Source organism: Oenanthe melanoleuca, chromosome 2, assembly GCF_029582105.1.
Source record: "Oenanthe melanoleuca isolate GR-GAL-2019-014 chromosome 2, OMel1.0, whole genome shotgun sequence".
NCBI classification, from domain to species: domain Eukaryota; kingdom Metazoa; phylum Chordata; class Aves; order Passeriformes; family Muscicapidae; genus Oenanthe; species Oenanthe melanoleuca.
Window position 1 is genome coordinate 132198519 of NC_079335.1, and position 10350 is coordinate 132208868.

Below are 10350 nucleotides of genomic sequence, written 5' to 3' on the forward strand. Positions count from 1 at the left end.
AGTATAATTTAAGGTCTGTTGTTTCTTTTTATATTTTGGTTTGTAGATTGGTTTTTTTTCAGAGTTGTTTTGAAGCTTTAGCATATAGGGAAAGCATATGGATGTAATTTTTAGTCTGTATGAAAGCAGTACAGAACAAAACCAGTTGTGTTTGGCCATTCAGTGAACAGAAACCTAAGGAATACTAAAGATATTAAATCTGATGCACTGGAGAAATGCAGTGAATTGCAACCCTGAATTCTATTTTCAGATTCATTCTTGCTTCAAGACTTCAGTCTGACTGGATGCTGATGCTGTTTTTTGCACACACACATTTGACTGTGACAGTCACTGTTGGGCTACTTCTGATCCCTAAGGTATTTGAGTCTGCTGTCTCTTTCCTTTTGTCAAGACTGAGGAAGATAAATGTTGTCATGCAGAAGCAATTCTGTGTAAATCTAGCAGCAGCTGATAGAAAAGGAGGATGTGAAATTTGGCTGTTTAACCTTGAAAGCTGTATTGTTTTTATTTTTAAAAAGTATACGTTTTCAAAGTTTCTTTCCTTCAGCTTTCAAAATTCCAGGAGTTTAAAGTACTTTAAGTGTTGATGTGATTAATACAAGAAGGAAAGAATCCTGCCTAACTGTGCTTTTTTTAGGTATTTTTGTGACTGTGCTGCTGCAAGAGTTAGCTGAGATCAGCAAAGAATTTAGGCAAGGGCATAGAAACACTGGAACCAGGAGGCTGGACTAGCCATGAGATAGGGAGGTAGGGATTTAAACCAGGCAGTTTCAGACTGAAAAAGGAGAACCCTTTGCAAGTGAGAGCCTGGGACAGACAGATGCTGCACACTGGGAGAAGGCATGGCCATTGCAGGGAGCCAGGAGCGGTGCTGGCTGCCAGGATGGGTGTTTGGGGCACAGGTGGATGGGGATGGCAGGAGTCAGGGAGGGGCAGAGAAACCCCTCGAGCTGCAGCCTGGACACCTCCCATGGAGTGCCAGGAGCAAAGCCCTGTTGTTGTCTCACCTGCAGGCAGCTCCTCCTGCCCCTAGCAACAGACCCCAGCAATGGAGTGGGACTTCTTCTTAGGACAGTACCCCAGCAAAAGGAATGACTTTCTAATGGGTTTTGAAATAACTAATTGTAATAATCAAAAGCTCAAGAGTCAAAATAGCAGTAAAGTTGAAAGCTACATATGAAGAAAGAGCATTAAGCAGTTCAGGCTGATAGAATTTTCAGATTAATGAAGCTATTCCTGCCTTTTTCCTGTGAGTCAGAATAGGGTATGCTGATGACTGTCAAATATATGTACATTGAACAGTCGTAACAAGCGACTCATTGATGCAGTCTTAATGCTGCATAACATTGTTTCATTTTCAATTACTTTTCTGGTCTTTAGCAATAATCTTATATTTTCTATTTTATATTAATGTGCTTTACAGTATATCTTCAGAGGTGTCTTTCTAAACTGGCCTTGAAAATTTGTTGACCTTTCTGAAGCTGACTCATAACTACTGATCAACAGTTTCATTTTTAGCTTATTATCTGTGTTACACTGCAAAGACATTTCTTCCAACACACCAAAGAATTCAGAGAATTAAGATTCACAAGGTTTAGTTCTATTCATAAAGTCCTGAGGACAGATGACTATGTGGACAATAGTAACTTCAGATGAGTGAATCAATATGAACAAAACAATAATGACAACCTCACTCCAACTCCTGATTCAAGGATTTGGTGAAACATAGGAGAAAAAAGTTGTCTACTTTTTGTTGGTTTCTTTCTTTTTTTACTTCTCCTTTCTTGGTTTTTTTTTTGGGGGTGGGGGGGTTGTTTGGTTTTATTTGGGGTTTTTTGTTGTTTTTTTTTCCTACCTTATGTCTTCCTTTGCAGGGTTAGGATCTAAAAATGGAGCATTGCTTTCTGCAGGATTATAAAGTCGTATGTTGTATAAAATAGCATCTTACTTTTTTAGCAGCCTAATTTGAAATAATGTCTGAAAGTCTATTTTCATGCCAGCTTAATTGAAATGCCATTTAAAGAAGTTACAAGTATCAAAATAAGTAGAAATTTTTTTCCTTATGCACATCTCTAAGATTTATCAAGTTAAGTCATCATTAATATGAGTTCCTTCCATATAATACTGAGACTTTACTTAAGCCAATGAAGCTTACAGTAATGTTTTGAGTATGAGAATCACATCAAATCTATAGAAGGGTCATTGTACCATAAAAACTGTTGTAAGCTCTTACACTGATGTTGAAGCAAAGTTTTGCACTCATGATAACATATTTTTTGTTAATACTTATTGCAGTTTTCACATTCAAGCAATAACCCAAGAGATGATATAGCTACAGAAGCTTATGAAGATGAGCTTGATATGGGTCGGTCTGGATCCTATCTGAACAGCAGTATCAACTCAGCATGGAGTGAGCACAGTTTGGATCCTGAAGATATTCGGGTACATATAACTCATTTAAATAGCTTTTGTTTTCAAGAACACTTTTTCCTACAAGAAAACTCCAACTTGCATGCAACTTGCAGACATCAGCTGAAAAATGCCAGCTTAGATCTTTTATGATTGTGGTATCAGGTCATGTAAACTCTCATGAGAAGTATTTACTAATGTGAAGAGATGCAGCATTGCTTGTTGTAGTAAAAGTCATAGTGGTGGCCAAGTAGGAGGAATCATCCTCAGCAAGAGCTATTACTCAGATTACATAGATTACACAGATTTACATAGATAGTTTATATAGATTCTTTGAATTATCATGAAGTGCAAACAGCTTTTGGTTTCAGTTTAATTAGTCATTTCTATGTAACATATACATAAGCATACATTACTATAAAGATAAAATTTTAAGAACTTGATTAATGGAGACTACTGTATTCTTATCTTACATGATTAAAGGCCTTACGTTCTGAGAATAACAATCAGCTACAAATTTCAGCAGGAAAGTATACATTACAGCACTGGGAAATCTGGGACAGCATAAACTAATATGAAGTGTGCATGCTGTGGAAAGTAACATGTTTGTGCACGAGGGTTGAACTTTTTTGTAAAGTGGAAAAAAACAGGATTCGAGTTGATGGAGAAATGGAATATTCAAGAGTTAGAAAAGACAGTGAAATGAGTTTAATGCCCTTTTTAGAGCAGTAGGTCTTGCATTCATCAGGCTGCTAGTTGATTGTACTCACTGTGTAAATACCAGTTTTGCCATTCACTTTGCTTTGCAGGATGAGTTGAAGAAACTATATGCTCAGCTTGAAATCTATAAAAGGAAAAAGATGATTGCTAACAATCCACATCTCCAGAAAAAAAGGTGCTCTAAAAAAGGCTTGGGGCGCTCCATAATGCGGCGTATTACAGAAATTCCTGAGACGGTCACCAGGCAGTGCTCCAGGGATGAGAAGGACTTGATGGAGCACAGTGCTGTGAAGAACTTGGCCACACTGAAGAAAAACCCACCGGATTCCACAAGTTCTGCAAAGCCAAAAGAAGAGACTTTGAAAAACAGAGTCTTTTCCTTAAAAAAGTCCCACAGCACTTACGATCATGTTAGGGATCAAACAGAAGAACCAAATGGCTTAACTACAGAAAGTGCAGAAGTTATAGCTGCTGAAAAAACACTTCTGGAATCCTTGAATGGTAACAAATTAACCAAAAATGCTCCTGAAAAGGTCGAAGCTGTCTCCACTGAATCGGTCCCTTTGGTGTGCAAATCAGTAAGTGCACATAATTTAAGTGCCGATAAGAAGCCTCTGCATCCAAGAACATCCGTGTTACAAAAATCCCTCAGTGTTATTGCTAGTGCCAAGGAAAAGACTCTGGGACTAACGGGTAAAACACAAAGTCTAGAAGAAAGCACTAAATCTCATAAATCTCATCAGAAGGGTAAGGAGGCCAGCAAAAAGCACTCAGTCTCCGATAAAGGGGAACATAAGGATTCCCACCGGAAAAACTCTACCCAGTCTGAGGAAACAAAGAAAACCCATAAATCTGGAATTATTAAACAGCAAAAAGTTAGTCAAACACCTGCAAATCCAGACACAGGCCCAGGTAAGTCTCTGCACAAGGACAATTTCGACATAGGAGAAGTTTGTCCTTGGGAGATATATGACCAAATTCCTGGTCCTGTGCCTTTTGACTCTAAAGCTCAAAAACATGTGTCTATTGCTTCCTCAGAGCCAGAGAAAAACCACCCTTCCCAGCCAAAGGGGAAGACTCATCATAAGCTGAAGACACCTGAGGGGCACCAACAGTCAAACCAAAAGAGCTTAGAGAAGGTGGAAGCAGCCACTCAGGAGAAACAAGAGCAGCAGATCTTTGAAAATGAAAAAAATCAGTCAAATTCCAAGTCCCAGGTCTCTCCTGGGCAGAAGTGTGAGAATGTTAATAGGTATAATACCCGTGCTGGGGAGCGGGAGGAGCTGCCCCAGAAAACAGCAGAAAAGGAAAACCTCAATAAATTGGCTGAACAGAAAAAAATTGCCTCTTCTGAGGGAAATGTGCTTTCATCTAACTCCCATAAGCCAAGTAGTTACCTACAGCAACCTTTAGCATCTCGAGCTGAAGTCTGCCCTTGGGAGTTTGATACAGCAGATTTACCAAATGCAGAAAGAAGTGTAGCTTTATTGAACACCTCTGCTATAAGTGCAAATAAAACAGCAGCACCTCGAAAATAGGCTTTTGGACTGAGGAGAGTAGCAACATTGAGAAGACAGACAACAGGAAAGACAGAGAGGACTTAGGCCAAAAGGATCTGAAAATTCCTAAGGAGCATCACTTAAATCAAGGGAATCAGCACTACAAATAAGTAGGAGTTAAGCAAAGTAAATCATCATTATTGTTGTTATTATTTATATGTTGAGTGCCAACAATGTGATTAGCAGTGCCCAGAGCATGGTCCCTGCTCTGAGGATTTTACTGTGTCAATGAGGGAAATCTGCCTTTGTGAAATCAATTCTCTTTTAAAAGAAAATAATAATAAGATTATAACAAACGCACAGTGTAGATCTTAACCAAATTATTTCTGGCTGTAACTGGCTGTAACTTGCCCTTGGGACTTTAAAGATCCAGCAGAAGTGGGGCACAGAAAATGTCCTGATGGCAAAAAGGGTATCAATGAGCAGCTTATTAAAGTGACAACTTTTCATTTTACATATTAAATCTAAACAGCACTGCTAACTCAATGCATCCAAAAAATATTTTATAAAATTATTGCTTTCATTTTCTTATTACTGTGTGTTTAAGTACATTGTTGTGTCTCATATTAAAGCATTCCAGATTGTATAATTTTTGCAAATAACTTTGATATTATGTGACACAACAACATATTTATGCAATCTACAGATACTGTCTTCTAATTGCAAGTTAAAATACCTGCTGTAGATCTTTTTTTTATATACAGAATTGCAGTAATCTTTCACTGGCTATGGAAGCTGCAATTCATATTGGGAAATTCTTTTGGGCTTTGGAGATTATTTTATTTTCTTTCCTGTGATTTATATAGTGATTTTTTTTTGTTTACTCTCTGTTATTTATATTTATAATTTGATACTGTATTGTTGAGGGGTTTTATATGCAGTAAGTTATGCACTTCCCTGTTAATGCTCATAGACTTTGATAGTAGTGGAAATTCAGTCATCTTAGCTGCATATATTGGTAAGTCCTAGGACAACTTATCTGGGTTTTTTGTTACTAATTGGAAAATATCATCTAAGAGACAAGAAATCTTACTTTAAACATCGATGGTGATGATTTTGTTACTGAACTTACCCTGTTAAATAAGACAGGCAAGAATGACAATGAATATACTCCAGAAATGATCACATGTTTTTTCTAAAACCAGACAGCTCTGGGAGGTATTTTATTTATGAAGCAACACTGTATTGTTTATCCCTGTTGGCAAACCTCAAAAAATTGGCTCTTGGAGTGAGGAGAGAACTCCAAAATACTACTCTTCCCCCATATATGCAAATGTAAGTGATACTGGGAACAGAAATGATGGTATATCTCTCCAACTCTCCAAAATGCTTTGCCTTTTTTAAAATTTATATGTACATTTACAGTAAAAGTTAGTGTTTGATACAGTGCTACTTTTCAGCAATAGCTACAGTCCTCATTGTGCATATGAGCTTAATTCATAGGTGGCCCATTCACAACTATGAGTCTTAGTGACAGTTCACCTTCAGGGCCTGAGGACATGTTGAACAGTTCTGAGGAGTGTCAGCAGTAATGAAACAGCCCCAGCCATCTCCATGCAGTAGCAGTAAAGTGCTGTTCACAGGAATTGGCTATACATAGTGTACTCTAAAACTAAGACAGCTCAGTCCTAAAGAACTTGTGCAATTTGAGAGAAGTGATGGGATTCGGTGGGAGAACATGAAATGTGGATGACTGAATAGAATGTGTTGTTTAAAATATATATAATATATATAAAAATAGATATTTATATATGTTTAATATATATATATAAATGTCATATCTAATACACACATGCACATACACGTATGTAGTATAAACTGATTTTTGTGGCATCATAGAAAAAGTGGCTTAAGATAAAATGCAATGAGCAGAGGGACTTAGACAACCTGGGCATGAGGACGACTTTTTCTGTCCTTTAAAAAGGAGAACAGTCTATGGGCATGTCTAGACTGACAGATCAAAATGGTTCTGATTTTCCTACTGCCACTGCTAAGCCCAAACCTGGAATGTGCCAACACCTGAACCAGCTGGGGACAAGTTGACTCAGGTCTTGGTGCTGTCTAAACACATTACCTCACTTATAAATTCTGCTCATTAGCTCCAGATTAAGTGACTGAACTGCCCCAGCCAACCTGGTTATCCAGGATAGGGTCCAGTTCCACCATGGGAATGTGCTGACTTTACTACCCTGCTCTTGTCTGACTCTTCCACCCATCTTTTGTAGGGCATAATTATGGTCTAGGAGATCTGACTGGGACCCTTCAACCCAGAATCCCTGTTCCACCCATGAAAGGGAGTCAGACTTGTGAGTCTGGGTGCTTTGGGCATCAGTGACCCTTTGCACACACAGTGCCACCGGCATCCCATGTGCAGCCCAAACCCAGCTCTGTCCTTAGTGTGGAAGAAATTGAGATTAGACCTGGTGTGCTCAGATTCTCCCTTCACAATCCCAGACACTCATGGGATTTGTCTGTAACTTGTCTTGTCAGCTTCAGTGGGACTTGATCAGCTTTTCAGAGAGAAAATAACCCTGTATTTCCATGGGAAGAAGTCTATCCTAGGAACAGAGCTTTCTGGGAGGACTCCAGGAGCACACTGACCCTGTGTACAGAGAAATACACATTTTTAAACCTCCTGAAATAGTGACCATGTTCACACCTGTCCTATCTTTGAAGGAAAGTTCTGCAGTCTCAGCAGTGGTTTTTGGGATTGGGATGGGAGAGCGGCTTATGGCAGACTGCCCTGTCTCATTTACGAGAGCCCAGCTGTGAGGTTAGAAATGGGCATCCATGGAAGGATCATGGAAGGAGATGTTTGTTTGTACTCACTGCCTCTTGGAGACAGATGGCTGCAAGGAGCAGGCAGCAGCCCTCGTGCCCTTGCTCATCTGGCCCTCCATCCTTTAGCTGGAATCTGAGCAAGGCCACACTGCCCATGCCCTGCTCTGCAGGAGCTGTGGAGAGGTGCACTGAGCACCAAGGGACCCACAGAACCACTGCCCCTTGCATTCCTGGCAGGATCAAGCCCTTCGTGCATGACTGTGTCTGTGCCACCACTATATATCTGTACTCGCTCAGTTTCTTTTCCCTTTCTTTCTTTTTTAAAAGATTACTTCATTAGAAACACAGAAACAAAGCCCACCCTTGGCTGGTGTGAAACAGCCCAGCTGCACAGCAAGCAAAAAGCGATGGCTGGTTAACCAGGGAAGGCATTGGCTTGTATATTCTCATTTGTTTTAGATTTCTTTTGTCCTCACCCTTTCCCTCACTTCTTAAAAACTGTCTGTTGTGGTTCTTTAGGCTCGTTGTAGTCACATCCCCTAAGACTGACACAACTGGAAAACTTTCCTTTAGAAAACAAAAAAGCTTTCCCCAGTTTATTAAGCAACTGGCTTTTGGGCTACAGATTCAATTGGGAATTAAATTATTTCACATTTAAGAAAATGAGGGGCCAAACTTCACTTAACTATCCTATTTCACTATGATGCTGCTAGAAGCATTGCTTAATGAAGACATACTAAGTTAGACATAAATAATGTTTTCTATTTCATAGATTTTTCTCCACCAGCATATATTGACTAGATTGCTTAGATGTCTTTTTCTGGAATTTCATTGTCATTGTTCAGCCAAGAGAAGTGCAACTCTAGAGTAAAGATGTTATAAACATGTTTTCTAGCAGGTCAGCTAAGAGAAAAGACAATAAACATGAAGGTCACAAACATTTGCTAGGTTGTCCTTCTAAATGCATGTGCAAGCTGCATTTCTTCTTTATTTCTTAGCCATGGTTTATAAATAATTAGATTTATACCAATCTTATTAGACTTGTATAATTTATGCAAGATTATGTGCTTTAAAATATGAAGCAGTACACACCTATCATCAGCTTTGGTGGCATCATAGACCTGAAACCAGACAAGACATTTATATTTGCTCTCCTTAGGCTTTTGCATGCATATGACAACAGGCAGGCCTGAGCAAACACTGCCTTTGACTTTTAAAATTTTAGCTACTCCAAGTTGTAGAGTATATAAAGCTGTAAGTCTCTTCACTTTATAATGTGGTTCTTATGACAATGTTATCTGGCAACCAACAGCATCCACCATGAAATACTTGATAGATTTATGTTGTAATGTGTTGCAGCATGTAAATAATGTAACTTCTCTGCAATAAAGCACATTTATATTAAATCTGTCTCCAGACTTTTGTGTTGTGATTTTCTGAAGTCATTACTGATCCAAGTTGAACAGGTTTTCCATCAAACTTGCAAATTAGCTAACTTTACAGCTTCTATGGTCAGATCATGCCATTTTCTGAGTTTTCCTTACGTTTTCATCAGAGCAGATACATACTGTGTTCAGGATTTCATGTTAGGGAAATAGCTCTGTTTTCTCAGTGGTTGCAATTTTGACTCTCAAAATTCCAGAGTCCATTCTATATTCTTTTGAATTTATTGGTAATCACGGTGTTAGAAAACAAGAGCGAATAAATAGACCACCTTTTACTGTCATTATAAAATCCTATAGCTTGTCTGTACTATGTGTTTGCATGCCTGAATTCCTCATCTCAAGTATGTGTCTAACAAGTATAGGAAAGATACAAAGAATGGGAACAAAAAAGATGACAGAGAATGGCAGCTGTGTAAGTGCAACCTTGGGAGAGAGATGACTCAGAAAGAGGGATGAGACCTATAAAATTTTTGAATGATTCAAGGGTAATCAGGAGTCTGGAATTTGCTGGATTTTGTTCTGCGGGAACTACAGAGCACCCAGGGTGGCCATCATGCAGCAGCTTAAAATAAATGAAATTTTCTTCTGCATATGTCACAAATAAATTGTGGAGCTCACTTTAACAGATTGCTGTGCATATAATGGGTTCAAAAAGCTTCGGAGAGCTCATGGAAGACAAATCCATCAAGATCCCTGAACTTGGTAGATAGAAAACTCTTAAACCCCTGACCTCTAGATGGCTGATAAGTAATATGATTCTCTTTGCATAATCACCCAGTTCTCTTTCCTTAATCACCCACTGCTGGATATGGTGCTGCATGAACATTTCATCCAGCACAACCTCTAAGCATTCATATGTCTACATAAATACAGATAGTTTAGGCTCACTTAATTTATTTACATTTGTCATCCTGGTGGTTTATAGTGACTAATTATTGATGCACAAGTTCTGATGGGTTCCTGCATGGACATATGTACGTGTTCTCATGTGCCTCCCCAGTGTCTCCCAGGTTCAAAAGCTGCCATTTGGGCAACGAGGGTGAGCCATGCTGTCAGGTGTAATGGAAACATGAAGGGAAGGAAATTACTAATGTTCTTTAAATGTACTGTATACAAGTCTTTTGAAAGCAAAAAGTCCAGATATCAGAAAAATAAGGCCTGGAGATTTTTCACTGAACGACTTCAGGGCGCTCGGCTCAAACTGGGGGCAGTTTTGCTCTTTCAGGTGCTGGGTGCCTTTTGAGCCCCACTTCTAAAGTTTTCACCGGTTTTAAGAAGTAAGGAAATTATTTCCACAGTTTTGTGGCTTTGGAAATCATTCAGATGTATTTTCACACACCCTCTTGCTTCTCCTGTTAAATTTCATGAAAGGAGACTGTGGCTGCACCTGCAGAGCCATGAAAGGCTGGGCAGGGGGTGTCCCACCATCAGTTTGC

General features: G+C 39.1%; 1 protein-coding gene across 1 annotated transcript in view; it reads left to right on the plus strand.

The window, feature by feature from the left end:
- Positions 1 to 8866, plus strand: part of GPR158 (G protein-coupled receptor 158) — a 180792-nt gene extending 171926 nt beyond the window's left edge. Inside the window, exons 9-11 of the mRNA XM_056483286.1 lie at positions 251 to 356; positions 2296 to 2442; positions 3219 to 8866. Of these exons, the coding sequence (XP_056339261.1) occupies positions 251 to 356; positions 2296 to 2442; positions 3219 to 4667 (1702 nt within the window). The 3' untranslated portion in view covers positions 4668 to 8866. The remainder of the gene's footprint in view (positions 1 to 250; positions 357 to 2295; positions 2443 to 3218) is intronic.
- The last annotated feature ends 1484 nt before the right edge of the window (positions 8867 to 10350 follow it).